The sequence below is a fragment of the Vicugna pacos genome, chromosome 15 (assembly GCF_048564905.1).
Source record: "Vicugna pacos chromosome 15, VicPac4, whole genome shotgun sequence".
Taxonomy (NCBI): Eukaryota; Metazoa; Chordata; class Mammalia; order Artiodactyla; family Camelidae; genus Vicugna; species Vicugna pacos.
Genome location: NC_133001.1, coordinates 1506788 through 1522129, shown reverse-complemented (window position 1 = coordinate 1522129; position 15342 = coordinate 1506788). Strand labels below are relative to the sequence as shown.

The following is a 15342-nucleotide window of genomic DNA, read 5'->3' as shown; positions in this document are numbered from 1 at the left end:
AGAAAAAAACTGTTGGCTGATGGTTAGGATTAAGGTGTAAATTATAAAAAATGTGAAGTGAACTGTTGGTTTGGGACAAAAATCAGTCAATTTTCCCATTGTAAATGCCTTGTGGGCATTTGTGTTGTTTATCTCTTTATCACTATGATATTGCACTGAGTCATTCTTAAACACAGTAATTACAGAGTACCTATTTCAGTAGAATTCAAACCAAAATGTAAAGTGCAGAGATGTCCATATTGGGTGGTATCCATCCAATACTAAAATTTTCAACACTTACCATTTGCAAATGTGGTTTGAGAATCCATTCTAAATTGCTCATTTTAGTTAATCTCTCAAATCTCCTGCGTACTTTTGGTCAAGAGCAATGTCTTTCTTGTTAGAACTTTTCTGAAAGCTTTCTTTACATCTTTATTTCTTAGGGTGTATACCAGAGGGTTTACCAATGGGGTGACCACACAGTAGATCACTGAGACCACTTTACCCATGGTGAAGTTGTACTTGGCAGGAGGGCGAACATAGGCAAAGATTATGGTGCCATAGTAGATGGTGACCACGGTGAGGTGGGACGCGCAGGTGGAGAAAGTTTTCTTCCGGGCTTCCCGGGAAGACAGCCTGATGATTGTGACCACGATGTGCCCGTAGGAGGACATGGTGAGAAGCAAAGAACTTAGAACCACAACAGAAATACACGTATAGCCCAAGGCCTCCACCAAGAATGTATCTGAGCAAGAGAGTTTAAAAATTGGGTCTGAGTCACAGAAGAAATGATTGATATTCTGGGGTCCACAAAGTCTAGGTAAGAGATGAGTATGGTAGGTAGGAGCGGGGCAACGAAGCCCCCAACCCAAGATCCAGCTGCAAACCGCAGGCACACGGGAAGATGCATGAGGAATGAGTACCTCAGAGGGCTGCAGATGGCCAGGTACCGGTCATAGGCCATCACAGCCAGCATGATGCACTCCGTAGCTCCCATAGAGAAAAAGAAGTAATATTGGGCCACACAACCAGAAACAGAGATGGTGACCACCCGCGAGACACAGGTGGCCAGCAACTTAGGCACTGTTGCTGTGGTGTACCAGATCTCTAGGAAGGACAGATTTCCTAAGAAAATGTACATGGGTGTTTGGAGAGTGAAGTCCATCAGAACGATGAAAATGATGAGGGTGTTTCCCATGAGGGAGAGCAGATATACAGTGAGAAACATCACAAATAACGCAAGCCGCAGATACAGCACGCCAGAAAACCCCAGGAAGATGAACTCTGTCACTCTTGTTTGGTTTGCCATATTCATATCTCATCCTCGTTGTCTGGAATGAGTTAACAAGGCCTAGAATTTGGCAGAGGAGCAGGAGACGAGTATTTCATACATATTGATTTTTTGATAATAACGGACACAAGAATAGTAAAAAGTCAATGTCTGCCAAACAACATAATTGGCATCTTCATAAGTATTTTATATGATTTAGTTCATTTGAGTTATAAAAAAATTACAAAGGTAAATAATTTAATAATGCACTTTGCAAACAGAGAAACTAAATATTTTTCCTAGTCAAATCAATTTAAATGATGGGGCATATATTGTACCCAGGTAGGTTGTCTTAAAAGACCACAGTCCAGACAATACATAAAATGTGACTATTGAAAGGACATGCCATTGTCCCATCACTGAGGATTTCACATCCTGGACATTAGAGGATGGTGATGACATAAACCACATGCAGAACAGAGGATGGGGGTGGGCACTCTCAGAATGGAGCTCCTGGACCACACTAGTTGCCTTATGAAGGCAAAGAATTGTCTACAGTTTTAACTTTATGAACCCTGCTGTACCTCATCACTTAGAGCTTGGTGGGAAATTGGTAGATGAACAAAATGTATCTCCAGAAAGCAAACAAAAAGTGTGAATTCAACACCCAAGGAAAAGTTTTCTTTCATAAATATTCCTCCACCTGTTGTAATCTTGGCTCGCTTGTTTTCAGAATCATTGCATCCATTTCTCCTGCACTGTTTAAGAACAATCCAGCAAATAATATTGAAGTCATAAATCCAGCTGTCTTTCAATAGACACAGCTTTTAAAGTATAAAATACAGTATTTATAACTATAGTTATGATAAGTGTTCTTGACAAAATTTAAAAAATCTTATTTTTAAAGAAACGGGTTTTTAATGGTTGTATTTATGTATATATGTGTTTTGGTACCAAAATATCCAATTGATAAGTGCAAATTATACAATAGAAAAAAAAATCTTAACACCCATGATAAAAACGTCCTTCTATATGTAAAATGTATATTTTTGCTATTTAAAAAAAAATGCCTGGCAGTAAAAATACAGACTTTACATCTCTTGTAGAATCACAATGGAAAAGTAGCTGAATTGTAACAGGAAAGCAAGGTGGTTCAAATCCACAAATTCCTGTATTAAACCTTCATGGAAGTTTTGAATTATAAACCTCTATAGAAAACTGTGTATAAGTTTTATGACACCACATTCATGCTCCCTGTGATGTGCTGTTGATAAAGTAGAGCTTTTTAAGATATACATCATAGAAATTATTACTTAGACCTGGTTAAATGGTTAGGTTAGTATGGTCAAGGGAATATTTTATGTGTCCCACTAAACCAATCTTTTGATATTGATCCCCTCAAAATGCTAACATTCTTACCACATTATTTTGAATACCACAAATAAAATTGTGCTTTTGCTGGCTCTACCACTATTGAAAAATAGTTTTCAAAATATGAGGAGAAATTGACCTAGAATATGTAATTTAAGAGAACCATTCGAAGGAAATAACTGGGACAATTTTTTAAAAATGTATTTACTGAGTTTGGTACTCTGACCTCATAAGAAAACATTAAGTTATATTACTCATGTAAGGTCATTTATCCAAAGTAACTCATTGCTATCATCTATATATCTAATAACATCCTATTTAGTCATGCTAAAGGTTATCACATAACTATTTCTACTATAGTTATTATTAGTACTATTATACTATTAGTCTCCTGGCATTAAGAAAAAAGAAAGAAAGAAAGAAAAATTATTTGAAAGGAATATAAGTAGAACTTTGACAACAGAATCAAGTGAATGCCATCCCCTAAAAGAAAATGACTTTTCTTTTTCTAATAGATACCCAAATTATCTAATTCTGTGTTTAGAAAAAAATAATTATACACACTCTAGCTATATATAGCTTGAGGAGGAAACGGAATACTAGGAAAAATAATATCCTATTATTTACCATTTTTATAAAATAAAATAACATTGAAATAGAAGGAGAAATGTATTTTTTATTTATTTAATGTTTCATTTTATAAGCTATAGAAACGTTTCTTAAATGCCAAATGAGTATCTGAACAAGACTGCTGTCTCAGATTACAGAAATAACCAAACCGTTAAAAGTGCTATCATGTAACTCTATCATTCTCTAGAAAAGTGAGAAACAGCGCTGCTTATATCTGCCCAGGTATACTCACAGGAATGGTTATTTTTCAGGAATTAAATGCTATTACTGATATTTTCTTTAAATGCTCCTTTTCAACATGTCTAGGAATTAGAGCACATTACATAAGGGAAGTAAGCTTAGACATCAGCTCTCTGTTACGCCCTTGGCTGTGACACACCATCTACGCTACAGATAAACACAAAACTCCTTTTTTTTTCCCTCAGTTTGTTTGTCCCTGTGACCAGGATGCAGAGAAAGGCATGGTCTGAGATCCCCCTGATGAGAAATGTTAGTGTTTCATCAGCCTCGAGCTTTGGAGGTCTGTCCTCTACCTTGAGACACCCACAGAAATTCCCTGAGGACTGTCCTTTGGTGACAATCAGAGTATTCTCCTCTTGGGGCCAAAGGAAAAGTAAAGCGTGGGAAGCATTTGAAACATCTCCACAGGAACTAGTCTCCCCGGTGGCTTCATTAACTGCCACTGCCCATGAAATTCACCTTTCAAAATGTAATTTCAGAATTGTATCTCTCAATGATTCAGCCATAATGGAAGAAAGGATTCTCCAGCATAAAAAGTACAAACTAGGTTAGAATTGAAAAGCCTTTCTTTCCAATACAGGGCTACAAAACCAACAAAAGAAAGAAAGGAAGAAACAAAACAACGCTGGCTTGGCATCTCTTTATAGCAAATAACTCAACTAAAACAGGACTTACTGAGTGTGTGTGGAAAACAATGCTGCCCACTAAACCAGACACCAAGATTTAGCCATTTCACAAACTGTTTATATTACAACACAGTGAATATGTGTAGAGAGTATGAAAGTAGGGCAAACCGTGGTATCAGAAGAAGAAAATGACAACCTAGAACAATGAATAAAATAAATATAGATGATATCCACATAGACGCAGTGAAAGAGACTTTGCAAAGTAATTTTGAGTTTGCTTAAATTACTTAATAAAAAGAATGTCCAGTTTATTGGTCTCTGAACATTGGTTATCCCATATGTTAAATAAAATAAACTCAATAATTTGCATAGATGCAGAGCAGATCAAACACTTAACGCACTAAAGAAACAAATTGTAAACCAGTGGTAAATGAAGAAGGAGAAGTCATTAAGAGATATTTCAAAATGTGTGGAGAGAGTTTTCATTCTCTCTCTCTTTTTTTGTCAGTAACATAGGATGTTGGTTTCATGTATTGATACGGGCATGAAAAATGCTCAGGTAAGAAAGCTTATCTGAGGATATCAAATCTCTCATCCAAGGTATTAATAGTGATCACACTGTGTAACTCTATCCTAGGGCAATAGACAATACAATTTTTATAAACGTTTAGTGCTGTAACTGACATAGCATAATACACACTCATTATAAGCAATGAGTTTTGACAAATGTATACACACATGTAACTACAACCACAGTTAAGAAACCCAGCATTCTTTTCTCCTCCACAAAGTTTCTTCATGCTCCATGCACTCATGCTAATTCTTCCCTTAGAACCAAGCAATTACTTTTCTCTTTTTCTTTTTCATTTATGGCCTAGCTTCCTTATTCTATGTTTTCATCCATATGGAATCACATCATATAAGCATTTGTGTCACATACCATGATAGGCTTTTTCCCATGTGCTGAGTATTTATGTGCTGTGCCTATTTAATTTAATAAGAAAATGCTATAAAATTTCCAAGGTTATTGGAACATTTTATTTTATTCTGGTGTTTTTGTCTTATTATCAGGCTAATGTTAGCCTTATACTATCATTTGTTAATCCTCCCTCTTCTATTTTTTGTAAGAGTTTAAAAGGTTTGGTATTGATTTTTTTCTTTTAAATATTTGGTAGAATTCATCCTTGAAGCCTTCTGTCCTTAAGCTTTCATTGCTTGGGAGTTTTTTGATTACTGCTTCAATCTGTTTATTCGTTATTGGTTTGTTCAGTCTTTCTATCGTGTCTTGATTCAGAGGTGGTAGGTTGAATATTTCTAGGAATTTATACATTTCTCCTAGGTTGTCTCATTCTTTGGTGTAAAATAGTTCATAATTTTCCTTTATCATTCATTTTATTTCTATGGGGTCAGATGTAATTTCTCCTCTTTAAAACTGGGCTTCATTTATTTAAATCTTCACTCGCATTTTCTTAGTTCATGTAGCTAAAGGTTTGTGGGTTTTATCTTTTCAAATAATTAATTCAGTGTGTCAGTTATTTTCTATTGTCTATTTTATTTATTTCTGCTGATATTTTTTACTTCCGTCTGCTTAACTTGGGTTTAATATGCTCTTCTTTGTCTTGTTCATTGAAAAACAAAGGTAGTTTTTTTATTTTTAGGTTTTTATCTCAGTTATGGCATTTATTATTTAAAACTTCTCTCTTAGATCTGCTTTTGCTGTATACCGTAAGTTTTACTATATTGTATTTTCATTTGTCCAAAGATTTCTCCTTTGTTTTTTGACCTAATTTCTTCTGTAAGAGTGTACTGCTTAATTTCCACATATTTGTGAATTTTACAGTTCTATACCTTTTATTGATTTCTAGTTTCATACCACTGTAATTGAAAAAGATGCTTAATATAACTTCAGCCTTTATAAATGTCTTAAGATTTGTTTTGCGGTCTACATGTGCTCCTATTTGGGAGAATGTTCCATGTACACTCGAGAAAAATATGGATTTGCTGCTGTTGGAAGCAATGCTTGGTATATGTCTGCTAGGCCCATTTGGACTAAATGGTAGTTCAAACCTTCTGGTTTCTTATTAATTTTCTGTTTGTATGATCTGTCTGTTGTTGAAGGTGGTATATTGAAACCATCTGCTATTATCCTATTGTTTTATATCCCCCCCTTTATATTAGTTAATATTCGCTTTATATCTTCAGGGTCTCTGATACTGGGTTGTAATATATTTTAAATTGTTATAGCCTGTTGATGAATGGATCCCTTTTTCATCACATGGCATTGTTTGTCTCTTTTGATTTCCATTTTCATAGGATATCTTACAATGCCTTAATTTTTAGCCTTTATTTGTCCATAAGGCTGAAGTAATTCTGTTGTAGAGAAAATAAAATTGGGCCTAGTTTCTTTGTTTAGGCACTTATCCACTCTGTGTTTTTTGATTGGGGAGTCTAGTCTTCCAGCCTGAGACACCTTTACAAAAAGAGAACTGAATAGTTAACACCCTATGCAGAATTTAATTCTTTTTATCTACTCTAGTACAAGTCCCTCTATTGGCCAAATCTAGCCAGAAGTTCACTGCCAATGGCTTTAGCCTGGAATTAGCAGTAAACTTGTTGATGAAGTTCAGAGAGCTTAGACTTCAGGACACAGTCTGAATATGAATAAACAGGGGATTTAGAGGGTTTTTTAAAAAGATATCATACACTCAATTTGTATGCTAATTTCTATCTAGATGAGGCAAACTGTTCTCCTGAACACACGGATTGATATATTTTACAAATTTTTTTAAAAAGTTAGCCATTACCAAATGACCACTTCTTTTTATTTCTTCTTTCCTTCTTTATTCTCTGTATCTCTAACTTATTATACTTGTGTGTGTGTGTGTTGGTTTGTGTACCTATGTGTGTGTATAAAATTCTATTTCATTTTCTATAAAATGTTCTGGTTATTTTTTTCTCATGAGTCCATTGACTCAGTTTGATCTTTAAGCTTTCACTGAATTTTTAATTTTAATAATAATTTGCTTCTATTTTTGCAAATTCTACTTAGGTCTTTTTCAAATATTTGCGGTCAACAATTATTTTCCACACTTTGCTTTTTAATCTTTTTGATTCTTTCTAGTTATTTTTTTAAAATATGGTACATATTTATTTACCTTCTATGTAAACTATTGAAATGTATAGACTTCTTCCACACTGAGAATTTTTGAAACAAATTTTTATCATATGGAAAATTATTAGCATGTGTTATTCTTTAACACTTATACTTATGCTACCTATAAATTACTCTTGGGCCATTCAAAAAGAAATAACTAGGTAAGTTAACTTCATAAATCAAAATGAGATGAAATCAGAAATCAACCAAGTCCTTTTTAATTAGATCAAATATTTAGATGCATACAACCTTGAGACATTTTTAATGTGTTATTAACTTAAATATTTTATTTACATTAAACAAAGTTGATAAAAATGTTGCCAATTAATAAGTTTTCTCAATATATGTTTTAAAATGGTCTTAATTTATTTTCTTAATTCAACTTGTATGTTGAATTATTACATCTCATGACTTGTTTGGATGATGTAACTATAGCAGTATTATGAAGTCGTATTAACAACTGAAATGATTTATAAGCAGCAAAGTCAACTATTTAAAGCAAAATATTACAGTGTGGCAAGTTAACACAACAAATTCAAAAGACCAAAATTTTATCATCTTTTCTAACCATTCAAAGGTGGCCTTCAAATGTACACTGTATTCTATATCAGAATCAATTTTGAGCTGAATCAAGTTCAGAACTGATTATCACCATCATACAGTGAACTGTTTGAGAATAAGTCAGTATTATCTGAAATGTAATTAGAACTAAAATTTGATTATGCATATTTTGAGATTAAATTTTAGAATATTTGAATAGAATAGAAAGCAAATGTCTCAGACCACTCAGCAAACTGTAAAGCTTCTGGGGTCAAGTTTAGGCGTTCTTGTGATACAAGTTGATGCTTACCTTCAGCTAAAGTTAGGGAGAAAGTAATAAATAATGAAGGTATTTTCTTTCTTCCCAAATTTAAGTGCTTTCTTCAGTTTTTCTACACTTAAGTCTACATTGAGTGATTGATAATATTATTTGTGTTTTACATAAATTCAGAGTTTTCTTGTTTTAAAAATTTTCTAGGCAAAAGTAAATATTCTGTTAAGACTTATCATGAGAAAGTCAGGTTATCCCCCTGGGACATTTTCTTAACTTCCCTTACCTTCTATGTAATGAAATACATAGAAATAAACACATAGTTAAAGTATAGTGTAATGTTATAATTACTGTTCAACAAATATTTCTGGAAATATTAGAATTATGATGTAATCTACTATCCATTATTTTGCTTTTACCATTATAAACTAGTTGATTTATTTGCTTGACAGACATTCATATCCAATAGAATTTTGTAATTTTTAAAAAATAACTTGTGCACATGAAGTTAAGAACTTTTACAATCAGAATTACTTGCTGCTGGTTTCCTTATTGCAATAAATGTATGTTTTATTTTAAATGAGTGATGGATTTCCGTATCTAATACTTACAAGGTGGTCTCATTCAAAAAACATCTATGCTCCTTGCCTACATTAGAGAGTGATTATTCACAGTCTACCTACGAAGCATAATACACACATTTATGTTACTGAAACTCTTATACTTAGTGAATAATGTGGCATTCTATGTTAGCCCGTGGTCATTGATCATACAGATGCTAAAAGATATCAGTGATGTTGAAATAGGAAACAAGTAGACTTTGGGGACTAGTAACAGTCAACAAAGGCCGAGTCCCAGAATACAGGAAATCAAGGAAACCGAAAGTTAAGTGGTCATGCTGGGGCCCGGCTCCTAAAATGTCACCCTGCCCAACCCTCCACCCCAGCTAGGTGTGCCTGCCATGCTGACCGAAGGGGAAGGAGTGGCACAGTGGGAGCAACTTCCCTCCTCACCGAGAGACAGCCTCAGGCCTCGGAGGTCTGTGGCAGCCCGTGTAAAGGGCTTTGGCTCGTCAGCAGCCAGAGCCCGAGCCTGGGCTGGTTCTGCTTTCGTACTCCGTTCCTTAGCAGGAACATAAGCCATGCCTCCCTGGATTTACTTGGCCTGTTTCCCTGTGATTCCCCACTCTCTGTAAGGAGGGCTTGCTCTCGGGCTCCACTGTGGGGTTGCTGTCCCATAAACCAGACCTTGAATGGGGAGGTAAGACCCTGCCATCATACGGACGGGGGCAGGAGACAAGGCGGGAACACCACTCCGCCACCATCCCTGTCCCCTCCATGCAGCGAAGCATAGGAGAGTGGCAGTGCACGGCCACTCCGTCTCATCGCCCAAAGCGGACCCATCTCTCGACGAGTCTAGGTTTGGGCAGGTGGTCCTGCCCCCGTCTATTCTCAGAGAGCTCCCGGCCCAAGGCGGGGGGGGGGCGCAGGAGGCGGCGGGCACCGCTCATCCCGACCGCGCCCTTGGGCGGGCTGCCGGTGGGGGTGAGGACACAATGCTGTGTGACCCGCCAGGTCACAAAGGACAGGGGTGTTTAAAAGGCGGCCCTCGCCGGGGGAGGAGGTGGTTGCGGGCGGGCGGCAGTTGGAGGAGGTTTGCAGGAGACACACGGGTGCGGTTTTGCTGGGCGAGAGCGGCAGGGACGCGGGAGCGGCTCGGCGCGGCCTCTCCATCCGGCTCCCGGCCTGACGCGCCGCGCAGCCTGCGGAGGGCGCCTCGTGCGGTGAGGCGGGCGTCCCAGCGTCAGGACCTGGACCCCGACCAGGGTGGGGAAGGGGGACAGACACTGATCTAAACGGAAAGGCCATCCGAAGGGTGAAAGCCGTCCAGAAAGCTCTGAGGCAGAGTGAGGGTCGCTTGCCTCTGCCGGGAGAGACGTGATGGCCACTTTTCCCGGGTGCAAGGAACCCGCATTGAAAATAGTGAACGTGGTAGTCCTGGGCCAAGGAAGGGAGGGGGAATTAAACTCCGAGCTCTGTGAGGCAGTCAGGGGCCCGCAGGGCCACGCCCACAAGGTTGGGCAAGCTGTTCTCTGCTCGCAGGCAGCAGCGGGCTGAGGGGTGAAGGTAAGGGGTCTGCCATCCAGCCTGCATTCCTGTTCATCCGATTGTGCAGTCATCCTGGTGCCGGCCCACCCGAGCCAGGAGGAAAAGGGAGCCTTGCTCCAATTCCAACAGGGGTGCTGCCTGCTAGCAAAATGTGGGCACAGGTTGCATCTGTCCAGAGGACCCCGTTTGTCTGAATCAACATGGCATGCATGATGTGTGGGGTTAACTCTATGTGCCAGGGGCGGCGGTTGGGGAAACAATTTCTAAGTAACAATGGCAAGAGATGACTTGCCTCCTCTTTTCAGCTGTCTTCATAGAAGATGGCCATGGACAGCAGTATGAGGTTGTCCTATGGCAGCTCCCAAAGCTGCCACGTGTTACCCATGTTCAGCAGCTCCAAGGGGAAACTGCAGCAGCAGCTGGCCAAGGGAGAGTATGATCTATTCAAGCAAATGCCCGTATTTGAAAGTGACTTTATCCAGGTGAATGATCTCATTCCTCCCCCTCTTCTGCATGATTCTTTCTTATAGTTGCCCCTTCCTTCCATCCTTCCACGCTTTTCCCCAAAATTAATTGAAGACCTAGTACATGCTGAGTGTGCAGAGATGTTTTGAGTGACATCTCCACCGGATAGCGGAAACGTTTTGTTTTGTGTTTCATTAGATGTACACGCCCAGTTGTATCAAGTGGCTCCAGGCTGCTCCATGGCTTTCCATCTATCACCGGCTCTCAGCCTTGGCTGCTCCTCTGAATTACCTGGAAAGTTTTGAAATCACTGATGCCTGGGGCCTACCTCACAAAACCCTAGTGTGATGACTCAGTCAGTCGAGGCAGCAGGGTGTTTCAGAGTTTCAGTTCCTTGTCATGTGTAGGCAGGATGGAGACGCAGTAAGCACACAGGCACAAAGCATTATTCTTGATGAGTTGTTCACGTTATGCTATTCACCCCTGGAATCCTTCGTGCGTCTTCTAAGAACATGGACATCTGTTTATGTTACCATGGCGCATAGATGTGCTGAGGAAGATTCTGGCTTCTCTAGGAGGTCACACTGGAGAGGGAGATGTGAGTCAGGGCTAAGCTGTGGTACAGGGCTTGAATTACATGTGTGGGAAAACTAACAGCCCTCTGAATGTTTGCACACACCAAGAACTGTGCTGGACACTTTATTCGGGAGTGGAGCAGATAGGGGAGAAGATAAGACAATGCTCCTTTCCTCTTTCTTCCAACAACAGGTCAGCAAGAGAGGAGAAGTGATTGATGTGCACAACAGAGTACAAATGGTGACAGTGGGCATTACATTCAGCAGCCCCAACCTCACAATTCCTGATGTCATGCTGCTGGCAAGGCCAGTGATGAGCTGTGCAGTCAATGCCAGACATGACAAACACAGACAGGGAAGGGGCTTCAAGTCGGCAGAGAGCTTGGAGCTGACCAGGTGAGTCCAGGAGCTTTAGTCTCTTCCTGTTAGAAGTACATGGAGGGGATAAGACCACAAGGTACATAATTCACCATAACATAGAACCCACAGTGACAGAGGGGTCTCAGCAGCATGACTAGCACCTGTGGTGTGAATTCAGAGGAGAAGAGACCAGAAACAGCCACAGGGGTTCACCAAGACTTTACGGGGAAAGTGGCCATTGACCAGGTAAGGAGCGTTGTGGGAATAAGACAAGAAAGCAAGCTGGGGACATACGGTGAGTGGGAGGATCTTGCATGGCAGAGTAAGTGAGGGTTTAACACTTGCTGGTTTTGGTAGGAGCCATACAGGTGTTGGACTGAGACATGACGACATCACAGTGATGTTCTCAGAATTAGGGCTGCACCTGTCGGTGATGGGGAGGTGGAGATGAGAGCTGAGGTCAAACGGACAGGATTCGGTAAATCCTCTAACAGAGGGAGTGGACTCTGGCTGGACCAAGAGACTCACTTCCTTCCTCTTTATCCCCACCTAACCCCCGCACTCCTTTGCTCCTCACAGGCTGCTTCCTTTGAGCTTTGTAAAGCTATCCATCTATAATTATGAGAAACAACAAATCTGCTTGAAGATTGTCACTGGTCGCTCTTTTTACCTACAACTGTGCACCCCTTCAGATACAAAAGAAGACCTGTTTGCACACTGGGAAGACCTGGTGCACATTCTGAGACCTCCGGTGGAGGCTTACAGTGGTACCCAGGCTGAACCAGTTGGCGACATGATGGACATACCTGTGCTGGACACAGAGGATAAGCGGAGTCCAGCAGTAAGGCTTTGCAGAGACTCTCGGAGAAGGGGCCAGGGTTCTTTGGGAGGGTGGCTCAAATGAGCATAGCTCTTGACTGTCAGACTGATTTTTAGGAATCTATTTTGCAGAAATGCTAAGACAAATGTATAAAGTAAAAGTGTGGGGATGCCCACTGGGGCACCAGAACTGTCCAAGCAAAACTGGAGTGTTGGGGGGGCTAAAGAGGAGATTCCTGCATTCACTGGGAGATGACTTGACCGCAAAGGTTCTAATTATAAGCTCTTGAGTGATTTAGCCTCAAGAAGACAGGTGACAGCTCTTTTCAGTCTCACTGATTTTCTTGTTTGCTTCCCCATTTCTCCTCTTGGCACAGGCTGTGGAGTTCTGTGGAGACGTAGACCAAGATCAGGTCAGCGTCAGGAGCCTTCCCATGGTAGCTGAGCCGTCTGAGGACACCTCTCTGGCTTATGCTGGTGGGGAAGGGATCCAACAGCATGCTTCACACACACATTTGCTTAAGAAAAAGCACTCTTTCCTAATTCCGGTACCTTCAGAACCTGACCACGTGGCAGCATCCCGGGCGGCAGCATCTCGGGCAACAGTGGTAAGCGCTCGGGGCAGCGTGAACATGGCCCGAGAAGAGGTGATCAGCCGACGTGCCACAAAGACTGCTGAAGGTCCCAGAGCGGGGCCCTCTGTGTCCACCATGCAGAGCAGAAGCAATCTGAGTGCACAGGATGTGGGCCGGAGGGTGTCTCAACTCCAGGCCGAAGATCTTACACACGGGAAGAAACAGGAGAGGATACACACCAAAAGGGCTACCCTTCTCCGGAGTTCCAGGGAAGACAAATCGGTCTCGAAATCCCGCAGAAGCACTTGGGGACGTAAAAGGGAGAAGAAGACAAGGCTCTTCCTCTGAGGAGCCCACCACCCTCAGCTCCACCCGAAAAGGGGCCAAATCTAGGTGGGTGACCAGATGTCCCTCCCTCCTTTCTGTTGGCTTCGGTTTCTTATTTCACTTTCAAATGCTCTGTGCTCAGATGCGTGTGGTGAACTAGGACCAATGAGGCACTAACCTCTCTTCCAGCAGCTCGCAGTCCAGGCGAAGGGATTGCAGACTTTTCCCGTTTCCTTATCTTTTTCGCTTCCTCTGGAGAATTACAAACGCTAAACCAGGGCTATCACAGGCAAACGGGCACTGTGATAAGAAAAGGGCAGTATGAACTTGGTGTGGTTTTCCCACATCTGTGAGCCCCATAAAGAGAGGGACGTGCATGGACAAGACCGACTGCGTCGTGCAGGGGGGCTCCCCAGGGGAGAACAGTTGGAAGTCTTGTTTCTCACCTCCTCCGTGCCGGCACTCATCAGTTTCCTAGCCTAGTCCTGCAGCCAACCATTTCTCCAAGGAAGTCTGACTCATTTACTGGAAAAGGGTGTTTATATATATAAAAATCTTGGCACTAGACGGTATTAGTTTTAGCGAGATTTGTTCTGTCTTGTTTTCCAGGGTATCTCAGAAGTTGAGGAGAAGCCGACCTAAAACTAGGCCAGATGGGGTCCCATAATCCAGAGACTGGTTTCCTTGTCCCTCCTCTTCTCCTAAGGCTCATCCTAGCCCAGGAGGGAGCATAGGTTTGCCATTCATGGAAACCAAGGGTACGGACGAGAATGGATCTCGAAAGTCATCACTCACCTGTTTCAGGGCAGGAGAAACATAACTTTCCTGAAGCGGATCAGTTAACTCATTTCCTCAAATAAATGCCTACTACTTTTCTTTAATGCCTGCTACTTGTCTTTTACCTGTGTTAACAACTGGTGTATACAAAGACACAAGCAGAGTGGGGAATGCAAGCTGTGATGTGGGGTACAGCCTAGGCAGGGGCTGCAAGGCAGTTGGGTATGTTCAGGAAGATCACAGCTCAAGGTACTTGGAGCAGCAGGAGATGCAGTAGGACAGATATGCTCAGACAGTTATGGGCTGGGGCCTGGGGAGATGTTTGGGGCAAAGAAGTGATTTGCCCATACCTATACTTACAGTGATAACTGCGCAAAGGAGTGAAGGAAGCCTGGAATCAGAGAAGTTACTTGGGACCATGGCCGTGAAGGGAGAGATGATAACATGTACAGAGGGTATTGACATGGACTCCATAGAGCATAGTAGTTAAACAAGGGAGTGAGGGACGGGGGAGAATATGAAGTGACCCCCAGGTTTCCTGCTGGACGATCTGGGCAGGTGATAGTGCAATTCACAGAGGTGGGGAGGCAAGAGAGGACGAGCAGGTCCAGCACTAACACACTCAGTGTGGGCAGATCTGATTTCCTCTTTGTAGTTCACGATGATCCGGTTTAACAGAATGGGTCTGGTGACTCAGTATTATTTTAAGTCTACATTGACTCTGTGCTGACTGTGTGCCAGATTCTCCTCTCTGCACAGGGCAGGGTGGGGTGTGCATCCTGTGTGAATAATAAAGCCCCGAGGGAGTTCACAGCCTCCATAGGGAGATTAGAGGTGGCAAGGAAATAAAAGTACATACAGCGTGAGATAACAATGTGAGCAACACCTTCACGGAACCAATGCTAGAGGATAAAAGAAAATGTGGTTGAAAGACAGGCATTAGTCAAGTTTGGCTGAAGTACAGTGTGCCCATGGTGGGGGGTGGGGACATTTGGAGACACGATGGTTAAAAAGGGTGGGTCCACATTGCTAAGAAATAATGAAGTGTGCTGTAGGTGAGGGAGAGATGGTTTGCAGGAGGACAGCTTGGAGGGGCTGGGAAGTCACTGGTACTGTGACAACTACGTAAGGAGGCAGTAAAAAAAAGGGGGGGCAGGGCAGTAACCTTGGAAGCCCAACATAAGAGGCACCAGGGCATGGGGAGCAAGCTGTTTCCAGGTAACTTCCCTTTTGTATTGAATAAACAACACCTTTC

General features: G+C 41.5%; 1 protein-coding gene and 1 pseudogene across 1 annotated transcript; one reads left to right on the top strand and one right to left on the bottom strand.

Annotated features, from left to right (window-relative positions):
* Window positions 1-335: 335 nt before the first annotated feature.
* LOC102544401 (olfactory receptor 11L1-like) lies at window positions 336-1294 on the bottom strand (annotated as a pseudogene).
* Window positions 1295-4660: 3366 nt separating this feature from the next.
* LOC140685972 (uncharacterized) lies at window positions 4661-14191 on the top strand. The gene is made up of 9 exons (XM_072938366.1): window positions 4661-4675; window positions 9278-9341; window positions 9425-9619; window positions 9702-9864; window positions 10581-10671; window positions 11423-11625; window positions 12169-12430; window positions 12786-13376; window positions 13920-14191. Exons 1-8 carry the CDS (start codon window positions 4661-4663, stop codon window positions 13329-13331), a joined length of 1539 nt encoding a protein of 512 aa, XP_072794467.1. The 3' UTR covers window positions 13332-13376; window positions 13920-14191.
* Window positions 14192-15342: the final 1151 nt, after the last annotated feature.